This window comes from Nasonia vitripennis, chromosome 2 (assembly GCF_009193385.2).
Source record: "Nasonia vitripennis strain AsymCx chromosome 2, Nvit_psr_1.1, whole genome shotgun sequence".
Taxonomy (NCBI): domain Eukaryota; kingdom Metazoa; phylum Arthropoda; class Insecta; order Hymenoptera; family Pteromalidae; genus Nasonia; species Nasonia vitripennis.
The window spans coordinates 8701438-8721538 of NC_045758.1; the positions used below are offsets into that span (position 1 = coordinate 8701438).

The window sequence follows — 20101 nt, forward strand, 5'->3', positions numbered from 1 at the left end:
GTGCGAGCGCGGGTGCGGCCTTTTGCTCGGGCCGCGAGATGTCGCGAGAAACCGGATCCCCGAATCCACCCTGCACGCGCACCCGCATATACGAAGCCACGTACCGCGTGTCTCCGAAGTCTTCGCGGCCACAACAAGCCGAAATAATCGATCGCTATCGGCTTACCCGCTGCCGAAATCGAGTTCGGATTCACACGGCTGCTCGACGCAATCTCCCCTACGATCGATCCGCGGGACGAGCTGCCCGTTCTATCTTGATTTTCGATGGATTGAAGCCAGCTCGTGATCGCCAGTGGGACACCCGGTACACACCGTGTCAGCACACATCAACGCCGGCTGCGCGCGAATAGGTAACGCAGGGGCGCCGCGCGACTCTCTTCCTCTCCGCTGCATATATCCGCACCTATACTTTTTACTACAGTCCAGTTCGGTCCTCGCGGCACAGCAGCAGCCGTCCTCGTCGTCGCACAAAGAAGAAGACGTGCGAGTTGTAGCTGGCCATAAAACGCGCGTGCCAGTGCATCTCTCGTGAGAGAAACGGAAAGCGCGGCGGTTGTTGCGAGAGCTATAATACGAGAAAGAGAGAGAGAGAGGGAGAAGGAGCGAGCGCGCAGGCGGCGGTAGTATAGCATCGCAGCCCCTATACGCAGCCCGTAAATACACCCAACAACGGCGGCGAAGCCGAGTAGGAGAGAGAGAAAGAGAGAGAGAGAGAGAGAGAGCGAGTCAGAGCAGATGTGCAGCCGTGAGCTGGCGGCGGTGCAGTCGTCGAGCGAGTAGAAGGAAGGAAGGAAGAAGAAGCGAGACTCCCTCGTGTGCTCGTTGCAGCTTTGCTTCGGCTCTCGGGTGCCTACATTACGGCCATACAGGAGAGAGAGAGAGAGAGAGAGAGAGAGAGAGAGAGAGAATCAGACTCGTCTCCGAGCGATCGCGCGTGTGTGTATATGTGCGGGAGCGCGCGCGCGTCAAACAACTCGCGTCGTGTGTGCCGCCAGCGCTGCTCCGGACACATATACTCGCAGCAGCAGGCCGCGGTGTTGCGGCGGCAGCGCCTCGTCGTCGTGCGCGCGGAGATCAGTACCTAGCTCTGCTGGAGGAGAGAATTCGGAGCTGCGGCGGCTTCGGGAACAGTGCGCGGAGTGTGCAGTGGCTAGTGACAAGAGGACAAGCTGCTGCTGCTGCTGCAGGGAGTAGTTCGCTCATATATGTCCGACTATCGCAAGTCCTGTCCGAATCTCGCGTGCTTTCATGGGATCGGTGAGATATTCTGCCGTGCAGCCACCACCGCCTCAGCAGTCAGCTCGTCATCCTCGTCTGCCAGCAGCCAGCAAGCCAGGACGTCCAAGTGTCTGAGGGCATAGCACTCGCTCTCCGTCGCCGCAAACATGAAGTGAGTATCGTTATACACTTCTTTCAACTCCGCGGCTCCTCCTTTTCCTTCTTCTCTCCCTGTGCGCGTGCAGCAACGATATGGAGTCGCGGCGCTGATCAGTACCGGACTCTCCTATACTTACGCTTACTCTCCTCTTCCTTTCGATCCGGACTCGCGATACGGGAGCCGCGTACGCCTGCTCGCCTGCACCCGGCTCCCAGCTCTCGCCTCGACGGGGTAAATAAACAAAGGGGCTGCGCTTCTCGGAAGCATCGATCGAGCCAGTCCCCGCTTTCCTAACCTAAATTCACCGTGTCAGCGGTGCGTTTATAGCTAGCCACGCACGGTCCAGCTTTTTCCAGCAATGCAGCCGCCGCAGGTTTGGAATCGTATCGCGCAGGAAATTTACGAAGCGCTCTGCTCATCGGGGGGGAAAATCGTCGTTACGGAGCAGCAACACACGAACCTCAAAGTCGTGAGAGAGGCTGTTGGCTAGAGAGAGAGAGAGAGAGAGAGAGAGAGAGCGCACAAGAGGCGGCGGCCCGCTTCTCTCTCTCTCTCTCCGTCCTTCTTGCCCCCGTGTTCGCTCCTTCGCGTACAGTATATAGGTACCCACTTTTCCTTTCTCTCTCTTTCTCACTCGCTGCTCCCTCCGTGTTTTCTCTCTCGGCTGCGGCCGTATACGCTCTCTCTCTCTCTTTCTCGGCCATTGTTCGACGCTCGTGTGCTGTCTCTCTCCCCGTGTCGTCGCCGTACACACACACTCCTACGCTCACAGCGGGGCCGTACTGCACGCGTACTCCTCTTTTGCATTCCTCGGTTACCGTGCTGTCGTCGCTGCTGCTTTTAATTATTGGATCGCAAGAACATAATGCGACGACGTCGCGCGGAAAAGGAGCGACGACGGCGGCGGCTCGAGGTGATTGGCCGAGAAAGAAGAGAGACTGACACAGAGGAAGGAGTTGTCAGAACGCGTGCACTGTCAAACGTCCTCGACGGAGACGCACACCTCGTCGGCTCTCTTTTTCCGCGAGCCGACCATGACTCTATAGACACCCCGTGGAAGCGCTTCCTCTCTCTCTCTCTCTCTCTCTCTCTCTGTCTCTCTCTCTCTCGGCGGCTTTTCCTTTTCCCTTCTTCTCTCCGCGCACATAGTAGCAGCAGCCACCCACTCTTCCTTTCTTCTCTCGGCGACGTGGACGCCCGCGTAATGTATGTCTTGGGGTCCGCCGTGACACGGAAAACCCAAGAGAGAAAGAGAAAGACAGAGGGAATTGTCGGCGATGCTCGACTACTTTTTATATCAGAGCATGTCTGCGTGCGCGAAATGCCTCGTTTTCCTGCCCCTTTTCACTCTTCTCTTCTTTCTCGCGCGCCAGCATGAGAGGGTCGGGCAGTCTCGTTCCTTTTTGACGAGGCTATTCTCGGTCACAGTCATCGCTCGTCTCCCTCTCCGTCCTTTTTTTAAGCTCTTTATACACTCTCGGCTCTCTGCGTCCATCTGCCCCTAAGCAGCTCCGGGATCCTTTCGAGTCTTCTGAGGGAATCCTCGACGAACCAATCCTCCTGAATTTTCCCGACCTACTGCTCTCGACGTGATTTCACACCGCTCTCGCATGCATAATCAAGCGGTGGTCGCGAGTGGTCTGTTATTAAACAATTAGACCGATTGACGCTCCGCGAGTTTCGCACACGCTCGCGGTGGGCAATTAAGATCGTTCCGCAAAACGTCGCATCGATCGGATTAATAACGCGAACGACACGATTGACGTTAAACGAGGCGTTGTAGACGCTGCAAAAAAACGACGATGATAATAATAACGCCGCCTCCATTGCGAGCGGCTATTTTTACATGAATAATGAAGTTAAGTCACAGGCCTGCTCTCCCTCTCTCTCTCTCTCTCGCGAGTGTATACAGTTTCAATTCTCGACGAACTTGTTTATGGCCCATAAAACTTTTCTTGCTGCGCGCGCGGACCTTCTTTCCTTTGTTTCGCGCGACTCGGTGAACAATCGCTCGAATCACAGCAAAAATCCACGACAGTTTGCCGACGCTAATTAACGAGCTTTTTGTTCTGCGCGGAATAAGCGAGCGATTCATCATATTTTACAACTAAATCGCGTCAAAGTCCGATGAGTATTGTGTACTTCAAAGAACGAGCTGGAGATAATCCGAAACAAAAGCCAACGCTCGAATTCCTCAACAAGCGCGCGCGAAAAGAGTAACAATATATCTCAGAGCCTCGAGCTAAAAAAGAAACGCCTTCGCTCCAGATTCGCGAAAACCGCCAGAAGAGAGCTTCACCGCAAGTCGGAGGAAAAAACTCATTACTCTAGTCGCCGCAGTGCACGAACTCCTCTCGAAAAATTCGCGCCGTCAAGCGTGGGCTGCTGCTGCGCTTTTTCGGTCGAAAGCCCAAGCACGCGCGCGCGGGTCATTGTTTATATACACAGACAAAATGCAGTAGCAGCAGACGCACATAGCGCCGCGGACTTTTCCAGACCGTATATAAACAATTCAAGCTCGCGGCGCTTTATTTAAAACCGGCCGGCGCCGATTGCCCGACGACCCAATTCCCGGCTTAAACGTCCCGATTCCGCAGCGGAGAATCATTGTGCGCGCGAGTAGAAGCTCTTTTATAAATACAGTACACGCGGTGCATACCGAGAGAGAGAGAGAGAGAGAGAGAGAGAGAGAGAGAGAGAGAGAGAGAGAGAGAGAGAGAGAGAGAGCGGATTGAAGGCTTCATTAGATTGGCCCAGTTATTAGTCGTTTTGCCTTGTATAATGCAGCAGCTGACTCTTTCGGGGCGGCGGTTATTAATCATCGTCGATAAGCCGAGAGAGATTAAGTTCTCCGTTTTCTGGTTAGATGACGTCGCCACGTGCCGGATGCAACGTAATCGGCCTGTACCTGCCTGCCCGATGCTCCGAGCGTGACTAATGCGGATATCGGCTCTCTCGGCACTTTTACTTCGAAATGACACGACGCGTTTCACCGGTTTTTTCGCTTATTCGCCGCTAAGCATCTGGCCGGTACGAAAGTGTCGCGTATAGTGTCGTCGTGGATTGATTCGAGAGGATGACGCTGAAAGTAGTGCAAAACGCCGAGAGGTAAATCTTTGATCGTTTTCTTGTGATGTGCTGGATTTTACGAAGTTTGTTGCAAAATGGGATCGATTTTATTATGAAAAAAACGCGTGTGCGACGAGTCGGGAAACGAAACGACGGATGAAAATGAATTTGTCGGTGCGCGTGTGTGTACGTAATTGTAACTTCAGTCATGTAGGAATTCCGTGACCAGAGTTGCGCGGCAGATCCGTGACACGGTAGTCGTATTAGGAATCCTAAGTATCTCTCCGCATTTACCGCTATATACATGTGCGCCCCGCCGACACGCATTCATCCGTCGAGCCTCGATACTTTGCAACACATTGCGCGCGACGATCGATGCAATAACATTCTCGTTTGCGCAGCTATACGTATATAAAAAACGTGTAATCAAGAACCCGACAAAAAGTGCCCCCAACGTTCGTCCACGCGCACAATGGCAGTATATAAGTCATTCCGCAGAGAGAGAGAGAAGACCATCCTGTCCAATCGAGAGAGATCGAACCCAACAATGCCAATAATACCCGGTGTCATCGACATGGGCGCTGCCGAGTAGTCTCTTTTTTCCCTCTTTCTCCTATACACTGTCCGCCTAAAAGTCAGTCTCCCGGAAAAAGGAGAAACCAACCGACGCGCGCGTCATCGGGCAAGACGACGTCCTCTCTATTATATATACCTTTGCTGAAAAGTCAGCGGCGGCCTCGAGAATACGTAATTCGCGAAATCGACCTACGCGAAACGAGGGCGAGAGACGTCGTCGTCGTGTGTGTGTTTCAGGGGAGCAAACTCTCGCACGAATTCGGGGGCAGAGCTCGCGAACGGGGGAGGCAGGATAAGAGAGTAAGAGAGAGGTGAGAGAAACGCCGCAGGGTGAGAGAAAGACTCTATATGTAGATGTATATATATGTATAGTCACGGCAGCACCGCCCTTCTAGAAGGGAAATGACGCGTTTTGAATTTAATCATTTTTGATTGGTCGTCGTTTGCGCAGTGTACTGCGCGCCGACGAAGGTGGTGAGTATGTGCGCTGCTGCCGCGTAGCGTGAATTTACATTCGTTTGTGTGCACAAGGCCTCGCTGGGATAGTGGGTTAGTGTCGGTTTGGGTTATACGAGCAATTAAGCGGGCTTTTATTGCTACGCCGTTATGAGTCTTCTGCGGTATTTTTTCATCGAAAATAGGCGCTTTTAGCGACTCGGTGCGAGAGGTAGATTCTGAAATATTATTATTACGGGGGAATTCCTTTGAGATGCTCGAAGCAAAAAAAGGCCTCTGCGAAACTTCACGAAACATTAAACCCCATAGTAGAGTGAGCAGCTGAACCAAGCGAAGCGTGCTGCTGCTGTGCCGCGCATAATAGTGGGAGGGAAGCAGGGACGGCGTATAATGAACACTGCCGCTAAATTGAATACTGATTATTTCGCCAAGTGCTTCTTTTTCTCTCTCCACATTTCCCTCTAACGAGAGCGTCTGAGTGATTTTTCAAAATTCCCGCCAATTTTCCAAACTTCCACCCCTACGCAGCCACATCGATACTCGACTCCCCCTCTGATGAGAACAGAGCGTCGTCGTCTCCCACAAGCAAAAATAAACAACGTTGTATACGACTCCCCACCCTATACGAAAGTCAATCCTCCGGTAAACCTGGCGCGCGCTGCTGCACGTGTCGGCGGCGGCGGCGGCGGCCTGCAGGGCAATTCGAGCTTGTGTGCTACACAGCAGCACGGCTCACCTATTTAATTAGCAGCACGCGGTATCCATATGTTCTCCAGCCGCTCTCTCGCCCGCGTAGGTATACTATCGGGTGACTCAGGCTAAAGCCTTACGAGTATAGCACACGCGGCGGCGTCACCTTAGCTCACCACCAGCACCAGTGTCGCAACACAGCCCCAAGGACACACTATGTTCTCTCTCTCTCTTTTTTCTCCTTCCGCGTGTGCCGCGACCACCGCGCGAAATTCAGTGAGCGGCGCCGCGCTCGTGCACGCGGATATGTTGTTGGTTGTATAGTGCGCGCGCGCGGAGAGACAATCTGTGCTTCCGCGTTTCTCGCTCGACGAGTAGCCGAGGATGAGAAGAGCTTCCTTGTAGGTCGAGCTCTCGCGAGTGTATGTGTTGCTGTAGCGAGAAGCCGCGTGTGTTTATTGTTCGAGAGCGAGTGCGAAAGGCGAGTTTGCGGAAACTGCAGCGTCGAGTTCTGATGCGGAGCGTCGGATAATGTTTACATCTGTTGCACCGCTGGGCTGACGTGTTTTGACGCGCTTTTCGTCGGCTGGATTTTATACGGCTTATTCGCGGTCAACCAAAAGAGCCTATACATTTCGTTTCTCCGAACGTCTTCTGTAAATCAGAAAGAATCTCGAGAATGAATTTAACGCAGGTCGGATTCGTATACGCCACGATTCCTAATGTAACGGCATCCAATCCCGCGAAATGTATCGTGAAAAAGGTTCCCCAATGCTCGCGGATATTACTCCGAAAAGTTGCGTCAGTTGGGCGCGTGCTTCAAACAAACGGCTCTCCCCCGCGGTCAACGAACCGCCGGCTCGAAACTTTTCCGATTTCCCCTAATGACCGGCGCAGGATCGATTCCTCTGAAAATGCGCGCGTCTGCTTCGTTTAGCTCTTAACTTATTGAGTTATTGCTGCTTCGTGTGTATAAACAATCAAACAATCCGCGATACTCTATTAATTATACATTCATTCGAGTATTGCGCTCTTAATATCCGGTACGCGCTTGATGTACAATGGGCAAATAGTTGGTTAATGACCGGCTTTTTCATAGAATGCGCGCTATCATCGCGTTGGCATGTCTCACGCAAGGGCAGAGCGTCATGTATATACATAGTTTCTTGAAAAAATGCAGCAGCGGCGGCAGCATCGCGCTGAGAGTATAGTACGACGACGCAGTGTCTGGAAGTACAGCGTCTCTCTCTCTCTCTCTTCGCTATTCACGAAAATTGAATTACGACATCCAATTTTCCGTTTCGCAACCGGCTTATACACTGACATATATAATATTGCGCGGGACAATATTGCTGCGCAGTTGCCGGTGTTGCGATACAGCGCGTAATTGAAGGAAAACGTCAAAGCGAAGCGTTTTATCAGATATTTGTGCTGCTCATAGACGAGTCTGTTTTAGCTCAGCGAGACGCGCGCGCGAGAGCTTACTAAGCTAAGGAATATTATTACGCGCGTCTTTTGAAAAGTGTATCGTCGAGGCCGCCTCGAAGTATACGCTCCTCTCTGCTCGTTATCCGCTAATCATGCAGACTACATTTACATAGATCTGGATGCAGCTCGAATTAGCAATTCAAATTTACGCGCGTTTCCGTCTCTCTTTTTTTATATTCGAAAAAAATAAAGAAAAACAAGCGTCAGCTCATTCTTAGAAGGGCACAACCGCGAGGCTCATTTTCAACTTAATGCGACGAAAGAGAGCTATACGAATTCGTATCTAAGTACAGTCGAAATAGGGTAAACGCTCGAGCTCTGATGTTATAGGAGCAAATGACCGGCTGAGGCCACTGAGAGCGTTATGTGTGTAACGAGCGGCTCGTGTGACATTACTATTAGCTCAAACTATTTCTTAATGATTTTAAACTCGACGTATTTTGCGCGCGCGAGCGCTCTTTCGTAATAACGCTTTCAATAGGCCCGCGCGCGCAAATTATGCTTCGAAAATACCCGGCGATGACCCGTGCGGACTTTCTATACACACGAAGAATTTCCTCGGCGTTACGTAAAAGTCGTAATCCACGAATGAGATAATTACGTTTCCCACAGAGGCACAACGCCATAGTACAAGACAAAAAGACCTCCCGAGCAGCAGCAGCACAAGAAGGACGACCGGCAGCGATACTTACGCATTAACGACAAGCGCACGTCACTCGCCATTAACTTTCTCGTTCTATTAATCAGCGCCGCGTCTTCTCTCTCGCGACGTCACTCTCTCGAAGGAAAATTTCGCGTCGCGCTTAATACGCAGCTTCTCTCTTTGAGCTCTATACGCCCACACACGCATACGCGCAGGTGGTTTCGCGCGCGCGCATTCAAACTTTTCAGAGCATAAAGAGAGCGCGGGTAAATTAACGCGCGGCGGGCCCGGCTTTTATTATAATTATTATGTTATGCAAGTTCCGAGCGGCCGAGTTTCAGCTCTCGCGAGAGTGGAGAGTCGGAAGCAGTGTGCGTGAGAGTACACAGAGAGCAGGAGCTGTACGAGCTATGCATGTGCGAAGGTGTCGACGACCGATTCTGTGCGCTCCTTGATCTTTGACCTCTTGCTCGGATGCCTGAATTATACTGCACCGCTGGCTTTGCTTCGCTGAATGGCTTTGATGCGCATATGTTTGAAAAAGGATGGGTTCGCGCTGTAGCATCAGCGTTGCGAAAAGTATATCAGTTTTTATAAAGCCTGCGTGGGTGGAGAAGCTAATTTTAAAAATAGAACTCGATGGAGCGCATAAAATCTGACACTTTGGTTGCATCGCTATGCAACTGCCTATCGAAGAGCATCGATATTCCTTTGATTGCGCCATGTATAAGCTATACTCTCGACACACGATCGAGTTTAATCAGTCGTGAAACATGATTCTTTTGTCAGAGAGAGACTCATGCCATTCATCAGCGCAGCTCTGCAGCAAAGCCGCGTCAAAACGAATCGTTTCGCGCTCGGAGCTCGATTAGCCCCGAAGGAAGCTTCGTTAACCGCAACGTCGATCAAAGCTGACCCGATGAAAAATAAACCACCTCCTTCCGGCGACTTTCCCGTTCCTCTGGCGAAATCAGCCCAAAAGCCTATGTATTTTCAGAAAAGCCGTTCGATATCGTAAAAGGGGATCGACCCGCGCGTATACACCGGCGTCTTTTCTCTCCGCTGCAACTGCGCGCGTCGTTTGTGTTCGAACGGAATGACCGAACGAGACGGAGTTTTTGCTTTATGTGCATAGCGAGTTTCGCTGGAAATGCTCTCCATCGGAGCTGCCGCCGCTGCAGAAGAAAAGTTGGTTGATATTCGAATGGTAAAATATGCGCGTGGATGAATAGGCTTGTATACTACTTGCAGAGACGGGCATAAAATAGCGAATGGAGGTCAAGTGCTTTTCGGCATAAAAAAAAAAAACGAGGAGAGGAAGGGTGGAGGTGTATCGATTCGTCGAAATGACGGAGGCAATCGTAGGTATTATACGCCGTGAACGTGGCGTATCGCGAACGAATCTTTAGTGGGTGCGGGCGTATTCGTTATTTGCGCTCTGCTTTTATATTCCGACGAGGGAGTTATGGGCTTCCTGATGGCTGTATACGCGAACGCCCGGATATAGAGGTCAGGCTGTAATAACGATTTTCGTTTTTCGTCTGCGTTAAAATAGTAGAGAAGGATATAGCCTGTTGTTGTTATTTTCGCGAAGAAATCTGTGCAGCGCACGCACAGTTCGTTAACTTTTTCCCGCGCGCGCACGTATGTAAACAGAGGATAACGATACAGTACAGAAAAATGCGCCCAAACGTTATAGTTGTATACCGTCTGATTGTCTGCCCACACTCTTCGCAGTTTCGCTTCCTCGAAGATAAGAGGCATAAAAATACACGCGGGATAGATAAAAATAACGCTTCCCCTGTTGCTTCGTAAAACAATTTCCAACGCTGCTGTTTTTTTTTCTCTAATCAATTTTAACGCGCATAACTATAACCGCGTGCTTCGTTATCCGCAGTAAATCTCAGCCTCGATGAGCAGAGCGCAGTAATGCCCCGCTCGACGTTTAGCATATTTCTACCGAATAATTTTCGCTCGCGCCCGTGTGTGTGTGTATCCTGCGGTGAAAGTAACAAAAAGCCAGGCCACTATCGCGAATAGAATATTTTCTCCTTCGGCTTATACACTCGCAAACTCCGGATCCGATACGTTCTTCGTCGCGCGTGCGCGCGGTGTATTTTAAAATATCGCCTCCTCGACGACAGAGTTATTCGTCTCTGCGCGGCCGGGCGCAATTTCGTAAAACAAACGCCGCAGCGCTGCGCGGTGAGCACTTCCTTATATGCAGTCGTCGTCGGGCAAAATTCCCTTCACTTTTCGCAAAAACCACAAGTCCGCGCATCGGTGTATGTAAAAGCATCGTTAAAAAAAAGGAGTTGTATACACACAGAATCATTGATAAAGAAGGAAAGAGCGAGGCTCTCTCGCTCACGCACTCGACGATTGTTATATTACGAAGCATACCGGAAGTCGCGCGCCGCTGCATATACGCGGCCTGAAACACTCGCTCACGTACAGTATAATATACTTAGTTCGCGGTCTATCAGTGTGTTAGCGAGTATACTACGTATCGCTGTAGAGAGAGAGAGAGAGAGAGAAGGTCTGAGAGAGTAGCTCGCCGAGTCGAAAAAGAGAGAGGGAAGGGAAGTCGAGCGTACGCGCGGCGCGGTATCACCGTTGCTCTCTTCCACCACCGCCACATCCCATTTTCATCCTGTTTGCTCTCGTTTTTCGCTACTCCGCTCAGTCATGCTCCCGCCGCTGCAGTTTTAAGTATAGCGCGATCATGTCGCGGTCTCCGATCCGTCCCCGCTCGATCTGTGGCGGCCCAGTGCTGTGTGTGTGAGAGAGAATACAGTGTGTGTTATAATCCGTGGGCGAAGAGTACGGCGCAGTGCGCAGGATCAAGATGAACGCGTTCAGGTCGAGCGGCATGTACCAAATGCGGCTGAGCGGCGAGGAGTCGAGGCGATCGCGAGCTAGACTGCTGGCTGCGCGCTCGGTCGACTCGTCGTTTTTGCCGCCTAGCATCGCCGACGAGAGAACTTCCAACGATCGGCCTGATCCCGGATCGATACCGCAGCAACAGCAGCAGCTGAGCTGCTACGATTGGAACTGGTAAATTGATGCGACGTCGAGCTGTTTTTTTTTTTGTCTTGATGATGACTTTTAAGGCTTCCTTGTGGCGAATTCAATTTACGCTAGGGACGGTGTTTGATGAGGAGGTTTGCTTCCGAATTACGGGAGAACGTGATTTTTTCTTGTGGGAAGCTGGCGATGAAGGGATATTGTATTTAACGTAAGAGTTTCGGAAAGGCTTTCCGAGCGACGATATATGGGTCGAGTGAAAGTTATCCAAAGGGGGAATCAACTATACTTATATACTTCGGAAGTTGAAGGATGCTCGAGTGTGCGCTCGAAGCTCGGGCGCGAGGCTCGGAATTTAACGATCGGCAACTTCTCCTCTCTTACTCGAGACAGCCCCCGAAGAGAATTCGTTGACGATTGTTAAAAATTTGCCTCGTTCTTCAAAATCCACACGCAAATGCAGGCGGACGCGACGATGAACTTCCGTATCGTATTCGCTTTCGAGCTGACGATTGCAAACAGAAATGCTTTGTGTCTCAACTTCATTGCGAAACGTGCATGAATTTTCGAAACGGGTATGGCATATACCTATGCAATAATATAATCGTACTGTACCGAGCCAGAGAGTATACGACTGCAATTGGTAAACAAGAGCTCCTTCGACTATTACCTAAACAATGTAACGGCGTCGACTTTTTTTACGGCGCCCCGTAAAACGCGAGAGAGTATAAGAGAGAAAAGCCAAGTGAATACTATCTGCGGAGTTATGATTAAACCACAATCGCGAGGAAAGCGTTTCCTCCTTACCCTCGCAACCATGTCCTGTTTAAACTCTGTATAATATCTCCGACGAAAAATTAACCGATCTATTTTTTCTCATTACAGCGAAATCAGCATATCGTCGGCTCGGGCCTCGGTGATGGTCTACGACGACGTGAACAAGAAATGGGTACCCTCGGGCAGCTCGTCCGGCCTGTCCAAGGTCCAGCTCTACCACCACCAGGTGAACAACACGTTTCGCGTGGTCGGCCGCAAGCTCCAGGACCACGAGATAGTCATGAACTGCGCTATCCTTCGCGGCCTCAAGTACAACCAAGCAACCGTCACTTTTCACCAGTGGCGCGACAACAAGCAGGTCTACGGGCTGAATTTCTCCAGCAAGGACGACGCTGACGCCTTCGCCAAGGCGATGCTACAGGCGCTCGACGTAAGTGTGCCGGGAATATTTATTACGCGTTCCACCTCTTAAGGGGATGCGCTGTTCTTTATGTCGGCTTTAAAACTCAAAGTGACGTCAGCGACTCGAAGTCGAAAATGCAGACGCAATAGACTTTTCTCGTTGCTTTCTCGACTGGACGTTCTGCGCGCGTGACCTCCAGTTCTCCTTAAAAGTTGAAGCACTTTGTTCGCGCTGGCGCGCCAAGGTTTGCGCGCTGATTAAAAACTTAGATAGCATAGCGCAACGGGGTTTTAAACTCCTCTATTCTCCTCTCTTCTTCCCTGGGAATTTGGGAAAACGCTGTGTACACGTTCTCTCTTCCACGTCCCTGAAGTTTGCGAAAAAGTTCGAAAGAGTCTCGAGCGCAAAATTCGTATCCCCGAGAGGGCTCTATACTCGGTGTATTATCGATTCCTTTGCAATACTAGTGTGGGTTTTTTTCTCGAGAATTTCTCAGCGCGCGGGCTATTTAACTGAAATTGCACGCTGCAAAGTGTGCCGCGACACAGAGGCGTTGCAAGTCGCAGATAAGATAATTAAAGTTTATAGTTTCCAACTACGGCGTGTGCATATTCATAGAGACGGGGACTTCAAAAGGCGCGTGGCGGTAAAATAATCCCGCGCGGCAAAGTAGTTCATCCCGCTTTCCAGAAGCGAAGGCGATAAAACAAACAGGACACTTAAAAGTCAGTTCCGTCTAATTCGCCGACCGCGCCCGAAAAAAAACAGACGACGACGATTAACACGCTCTTATGGTCCTTCGCGGTCATCCCAACGAACCTCTCTATAAATCACTCAGCACCGGCGCTAATTTCGTTTTGCTCGAAAAAAAGGGAACGCGCGCTTTCCCCGAACTCGGCAAATAGGCGGCTCATTAAGCGACAATTGAGTTTACGAGCGGCGCGGCAATTAGCGCGCGTTAATCCGGATTAATCGATGACCAGTACTCATGTTTGTGTGCGTGTTGCGTAGGTGCTGAGCAATGGGACGAACATATCGAGGAATCTTGGACCGGCAGTCGCTCCCGTCACTCAGCAGCAGCAGCAGCAACAGCAACAAATGCCCTATCAGCAGCAGCAGCAGCAGCTCGTGCAGCAGCAGCCGAACACACAGTACGAGGAAGATATGGGATATCGGTGAGTCTCTCTTTCTCTCTATATGTGCCTGAGTGTTGTTGCTCTTGTCGCGGTCCACACTGGCACAGGATACCCGTCAGTGTAAATCGTCGAGAAGCACAGCCAATGCACGAGCGGATGGCAAAGTTTTATTTCTCATGATAGGGTCCGAGATAACGCGACAATGTTGTAACCGGAGAGTCGATTGGAAGTACGCGACGGATGCTATTATGTTTCCTCGCATTTCCAGACTGCAACTCGTTTGTTTTGTTTTTTTTTTAGATTTGTCAGTTCTGTTTGAAAAGTGAAATGTAAAAAGAGTTCCACTTTTAGATGACCTTGTCGGGCGATTGAATTTTCTGATATGAAAGCTGACTATCGTCGCGTAGTATCATTGGAATGGAAATTGAAACAAATATTGCTATTGGAAATCAATGCTGAATTAAATGCTTTTATTCTGCGCAGGACCATGACGAGAGAAGACGTCGCTATCATTCAGGAACGTAGGATGTCCCAGCAAAATCAAGGTTAGTGAACTGTGTATAGGAGAGAAAATCCAACAATGCAGAGAGTTTGCACGTCTCTAAAGACCAGAGTTGGAAATTGTTAAAGCTTACGACGCGACCCAGAAAAGTATTGATAATTTTCCCCACACCCTACGCGCATTGTTATTATCTGCATGCTTTCTATGAACAGTTTTCGCGAGTTTCTGTCATTGTGACTAGAGTAAAAATATTAGAAATCCCATTCGGAGAAAACAGCTCGATACAACGTGAAAGTTGGACGATGCGTAAACTAATGCCTTTTTTACCTTGCAGCAAGCAACGGCCTGAACGCGATCTCACCGAGCTGCCCGTCGAACGCCGTGACCCAGCAGCAGCAACAACAGCAGCAACAACAGCAGCAACAGCAGCAGCAATCGGGTCATCACAGAACGTCTTCGGCACCACCGGCGCCAGCGCCTCCGGGCCAGCTACCGGGAATGCAGCAGCAACTGCCTCCTCAGCAGCAACAGATGCCCCCAGCACCACCACCCCAGCCACCGGCGGCACCGCCCGCGCCGCCCTGCCCACCCTCGATGATGAACTTCCCGGGGGCCATCGCACAACAGTACGGCCAGTCGCCTCAGCAATCGCCTTCCGGCGTCACGGTGGCTGCTGGCGGCGGGATCTACGGGACGGCAAGCGGCGCCGCGGGGCCTCAGGCTCAGTACCCAGTCCAGCAGTACGCCCCAGCCAACCAGTACGGCAGCCGGGCCTCGCTCAACAGCCAGTACGCGACGCTGCCCGCGGTCGGCGGCCAGTACGTCGGCCAGGGGCCCTACGGCGTTGTGTCCCAGCAGCCGCAGGCCCAGTCCGCCGCCGGCAGCCCCGTCGTCGTCAACCCCTATGGCACGCCCGCTAATAGCGTCAACCAGGCCTATGCGCACCAGTCGGTCGTTACCTCTCAAGCCGAGGCTAACGCTTATGCTCCCGTTGGCAGTGTTGCGAGCATTCCCGGCGTCCAGGCCCAGCAGCAGCAGGTGCTCGGCGGAGTGGTGCCGCCGCCGCCTCCGCCCATGGCGCCACCAATGCAGGCCGCTGCACCCCCACCGCCACCGCCCCCGCCTGTACCCAACGCGGGTAGCAATGGCTTGGGCGGTCAGGATGGACCTCCGCCGCCGCCTGATGTAAACTCGCTGGCGGCTGCGTTGCAGGCTGCCAAGCTCAAAAAGAAGCAGGTGTGTTTCACGCTCTCTTTTTTTCTTCGCTTGTATCTTTTGATGGTTGATACGTTGCATCGTAGAGTAATATATCTGTGTAACTTGTTGAGGTTCATTCACCTCGTTGTATAATTTGCAAAAAAGTAACGACTCGTTACACCAGTAATCAATTGTGATTCTAATTGTTATGTGTGTGCAAATTGATTGCTTGAAAATCAAAGCCATAATCCTCATCTTTTTTTATATTGAGCACATTGGTACAACCAAGTCGTGTCATCACGAGTATTCGTAGCTTTGGTTTTCAGAGATTAATAGTAGCCGTTTCGTATTTTTCAAATTCACGTGACTTGTACGACGATCGACCGATTACTAATTCGACATAAACTCTACATATCCATCATTGCTCTTTTTTTTATTTTTTTTTCTTCATACAAAACATTGAGTTAAACTATAAATCATCTCTCTTTGTTCATCAACTGTCTTATCTTTACATAACTAAAAACATTCAGCCTTATATGTACTTCTGAAAACTTGTCAAACTTCCGTTTTTTCACAAAGGATAGAATATTCCTACAGAATGTTCAATGCTTTAGAGAGAAAACGATATTTCATGAGTTTCCCCGTAGCTTTTCCACAGCTTGCACACTAGGAGGTCGCAGGTAACATTTACTGTTTCTACAGATTCTTCGATATCAGTTTATTCACCCTCAGTTATTTTTCATTTTGCTTATTTTCGTCGTACTCCATTGAACATAGCAGATTAGTTAAACAATGTTTTCTCTCATCTCTATAATATTAGCTCTTATCCTTTTTTTATACCTCTAACCCGACAGCGACACGACATGTATACTAGCTTTTACGATTCTAACGCATTCGTAAGAATTGTAAGCTACCGCCACGGTTAGCGTTAATGAAAAACTAAAAGTAGTCTATTTGTTTCATAACGCAGCAGTCGCAGTCGATCGAAAACAGTGGTTCGAGCACAAGCAGCAGCGGCAGTGGTGGCGGTAACTACGGCACTCTGGGTCGCAACAGTGGTGGTGGAGGAGGCGACACTGGTGGTGCTGGTCTACCTGCCATGATGGTGGAGATGGCCAAGACGCTGGCTCGCAGACGAGCTGCTGTCGAGAAGCAACAGCCCGAGCAGCCACCCGTGAGTCTAGATCACTTGTCGAATAAAGCGATCGTTGCAAAACATGGTTTCTAATTATAAAATGTTTCCTACCAGGAACCTGAAAGTTCCCCCGACAAAAAGTCCTGGGACAAGAACAACTCCTCGATCTCAAACAGCGCTAGCAATAACAAATTCTCGAATGGTGCCGAATCACCAAAGGCTCATCGCAAGAGGTTCGGCTCAGCGTCTGAGGATACTCTCCTCAAAGTAAACGGTGTCAACGAGGGTGCGTCTATTACTGCACAAGAAATGGAGACTTTCAAAGCGGAGCTCATGAAAGAGGTGCGGAAAGAGTTTCAGAAAATCAAGCAAGAGATTGTCGAAGGTAAGTTTGATTGTAACAACCATTAAAGTCAAGCATTTACTTTATTTGTGCGTACGTACAATCAGTTGATCAGAAGCCTGTGCGCTTATCTTCTGATAAGCTTGGTAAAAGAATGGATTATAACCATGTCCATGTTTGTTTTTTCAGCTGTACGGAGTGAATTGAATAGAAGATAAAGGTAAAGGACATGAAATTCAAGCGGATAGAAGTGAATGGGACGAGCTAGCCAATGACAGAAAAATGCGAGATTTGACTAGAGCTCAATCGAAGTATCATCGACAAGCACATGCGTGTGTACGCAGGTTTTTATTACGCAATTGCGAGTACAGTGTAGTTATATCCATGTATATCAGCCATTTGTGTGTAAGTACGTTAATCTAGCTTGATATATAGTATCACGAGAAAGACGGACGCGGGCTCGTTGCATTTAAGATAAAATAGTGAAAAGGACGTTGCCGTCTGAGATACGGATTCACAAAGACCGTCTGGGATTTCCAATTTTTTAAATCCAACACTATTTATTGCGCGACCACGTTTTAGGGTGTACATTTTTTACTAATGTACGCTGCTTCAGAAAAATGGAAAAAACTTTTTACGATTTTAACGAATTGACGTGTGAAATTCTAAGGACTTTCCAAAATTATCTCGTGTGATTTTTCAGCGACATGAGAAGTAGTTGGTTCTAATAAGTGGGCACGTAAAAATGCGCAACACGCACAATATAACGGACAATCTTATTGGCGAGGCGAAATTTGAGAAAACACATTTACGCTCACTGCCGACTAACGTGTAAAAAAAGACTCACACAGTTGATGTAGTAACTTGCAAGCCATGCACTATATTCCAGATTGTTTGTTCTGGGTCAAAACCTTGAAATTGTCATTCAAAACATATTCACTGTAATAGCCTACTTAAGCGCTTAAGGGAAGCTAATGGTTGATGAAGCTACAATATTAACGTGATCTTTGTACCTTTTTACAAAATTTTTGAAATGACTATTCCATATAAAATCGGTCAATGGAAACTAATTGAGCCTGTGAAAGTATTGTAGACGTGGCTTCTCTTAAAAAATAATTAAAATTGTCGGTTGTATTTAAGATATTTAAATGAAAGCGTTAAGCTTGATCTTTGAATGGCGAGATTGAGGATTTTAGAAAGAAAAACGATCTAACGGGTTCTCAAATGTGATTCGTCGGGTTCTTAAAGCCTTTCTTGTAAGATTAAACCTCTTCTACTTGTAAGCTTGTACAGGGATTTTTGAATCTTTTGTCTCCTCGAATTTGTGGCGTCCATAACATTCCGCAAGATAAAATTCATTGCTTTTGATGACAAAATGTGCTGGATAACACATATCACGAATGTACTTCACATTCCGCGAAAAACGTCAAAAATCGATACGTCGACGTCTCTATGGTTATAACTTTTTCTTTCAAACCATTATTCGTAGTTTAATTTACCACAACATGACGTCAAATTCGTTCTTTTGAGCTTTTTTCGCACTGATGTTTTTAAGTATATACATACTTTTTATCAAACTTTTACGCAACGATAGCCATGATTTCGAGGATCCACGTGTTTGATGCATTTTACCCACTTCTCATTTTTTTTAGTAGAGACACCAAAACGTTTATTTTAGATTTTTCAATCCCTTTAAATACGAACAACAATCTTTCAAAAAGTGGAAATTGTAATGCGACGACGCGATAACAATTTATGATTCCAAACGATGATTTTTATACATGTAAATCGTTTTACATAGAAATTATGTAAAAAACGTAATTTTCTTAAAATTTGTATATTTATCGAAAAATAGGGAAAATGATAAAAAAAAAACATGTACGAAATCGAATTTCACAAAACCGCAACTCGACTGATAATAAAAAATACATTCACTTGTAATGCAACAGCATGTCGTGCGAGCGAAAAATGACTTTAAATGTTAAGAACAAGTATGACTAATCAAGTATTTTGTCCCGCAAAAATTTTCCGAAATTTCCCGGAGACTTTCTGCGTCGTCGTTGTCCTTGAACGCATGTTCTCGAGCTTCCACCAACTTGTTAAAGCAATTTTCCGTTGCAAAGTGGAATTTCGCCTCCAGTATAACTCGAGTTCATATTGAAACTATGTACGACAGGATCGATATAAGACAGCAAATAGTTTTGCGTTTTTACCCATGTCTTCTATAGTAATATAGAAATAGAAATAAGCCGTTAAAAATTCTACTTTGCAGCCTTCTACATTGTGGGGAAATTTCGAGATGGCTGATTTTCTAGTCTAGACACGACGAACAAATATGTGCGAGCAGTTTCCTCGGTGGAAATCGATGAAGCGTCTCAATAATTATCGATTAAATGTAGTTATTAAAGATTAATGAAAAAAAGAGGAGTTCAAAACGCGTCGGAGCGAAATAAAAGAGGATCAGACAATTGTCTTTCAATTGGAAGGAGAAAGCAAAAGTCGAGGATGCAGAAAAAATAATAAAAGGAAAATTATGGGCGAAACGAAAAAAGCGACGTTTTTTCGTCTTTTTTATACTTTTTATATATTTATATGGATTATAAATAAATTAAATAAGGCACTTCTTGACGCTTTCGTGTTTTTTTGATGCGTTCTTTACGAGCGATAAAAAATAGTTTGCTTCTCTTTGACATAAACACAGTGAGAGATAAACCATTTTCCTTTCTGGCTGAACATTAGTGATTTATATTGTTAAGGTCGCCCACGGGCGTTAGTTATCTTTATTTTCTTGTAGCGCATTGATTTTGATCGATTAATAATGTAGCGCAAATTTTTTATGTAATCTCTTTGTCGATCCTCTACGCGCAGTATGTCCTTTTGTAAATATGATTCTACGTGGGCTCTTCCAATACGATATATTTATTTTTGACTCTACTATTTACAAGTTGATAAACCGACGCACTGTATATTTGTAACCGGCCAATCGCCAAGTTTTTCCACAGTTTTCCCATGTTTTTATCCCAGTTTATTATAAAACTATGCTCAAACTGTCACAACGCGATCTGTTGCACAAAGATCGAATGAATAGCGGTAATCTAACGTAATTATACAAACGTCATTGTTGTAGATTGACAATTTCGAAGCACAGAATGCACGTTTCTGGGAAAAACCCGTGGAAAGGGACGATTGGTCAAACTTGTTGCATTTCGGTGAACTTTGCGAAAAGATGAAAAAAAAATAACAAAAAATAATATTAAACAATTAATGAACAGAATAACATG

General features: G+C 48.0%; 1 protein-coding gene across 4 annotated transcripts; it reads left to right on the forward strand.

The window, feature by feature from the left end:
- Positions 1-142: 142 nt before the first annotated feature.
- On the forward strand, positions 143-19345 carry LOC100118626 (protein enabled). Of its 4 annotated transcripts, none has more exons than XM_016982548.3 (9): positions 6361-11357; positions 12213-12534; positions 13519-13682; positions 14127-14188; positions 14480-14771; positions 15144-15381; positions 16313-16516; positions 16592-16862; positions 17010-19270. In XM_016982548.3, exons 1-9 carry the CDS (start codon positions 11149-11151, stop codon positions 17036-17038), a joined length of 1791 nt encoding a protein of 596 aa, XP_016838037.1. In that variant the 5' UTR covers positions 6361-11148; the 3' UTR covers positions 17039-19270. The 4 variants fall into 4 exon arrangements, with proteins under 4 accessions (XP_003426790.1, XP_031779652.1, XP_016838037.1 ...); XM_032596560.1 differs by having other exon boundaries at positions 6450-6570; positions 10987-11357; positions 14480-15381; positions 17010-19345; XM_003426742.5 differs by lacking the exon at positions 6361-11357 and adding an exon at positions 143-1390 and having other exon boundaries at positions 14480-15381.
- The last annotated feature ends 756 nt before the right edge of the window (positions 19346-20101 follow it).

Coding starts and splice junctions, on each gene's coding strand:
- LOC100118626 (XM_032596560.1), top strand. CDS start 11,149: ATGAACGCGTTCAGGTCGAGCGGCATGTACCAAATGCGGCTGAGCGGC. Junction 13,683..14,126: donor GAGGAAGATATGGGATATCG/GTGAGTCTCTCT, acceptor TATTCTGCGCAG/GACCATGACGAGAGAAGACG. Junction 15,382..16,312: donor CCAAGCTCAAAAAGAAGCAG/GTGTGTTTCACG, acceptor TTCATAACGCAG/CAGTCGCAGTCGATCGAAAA.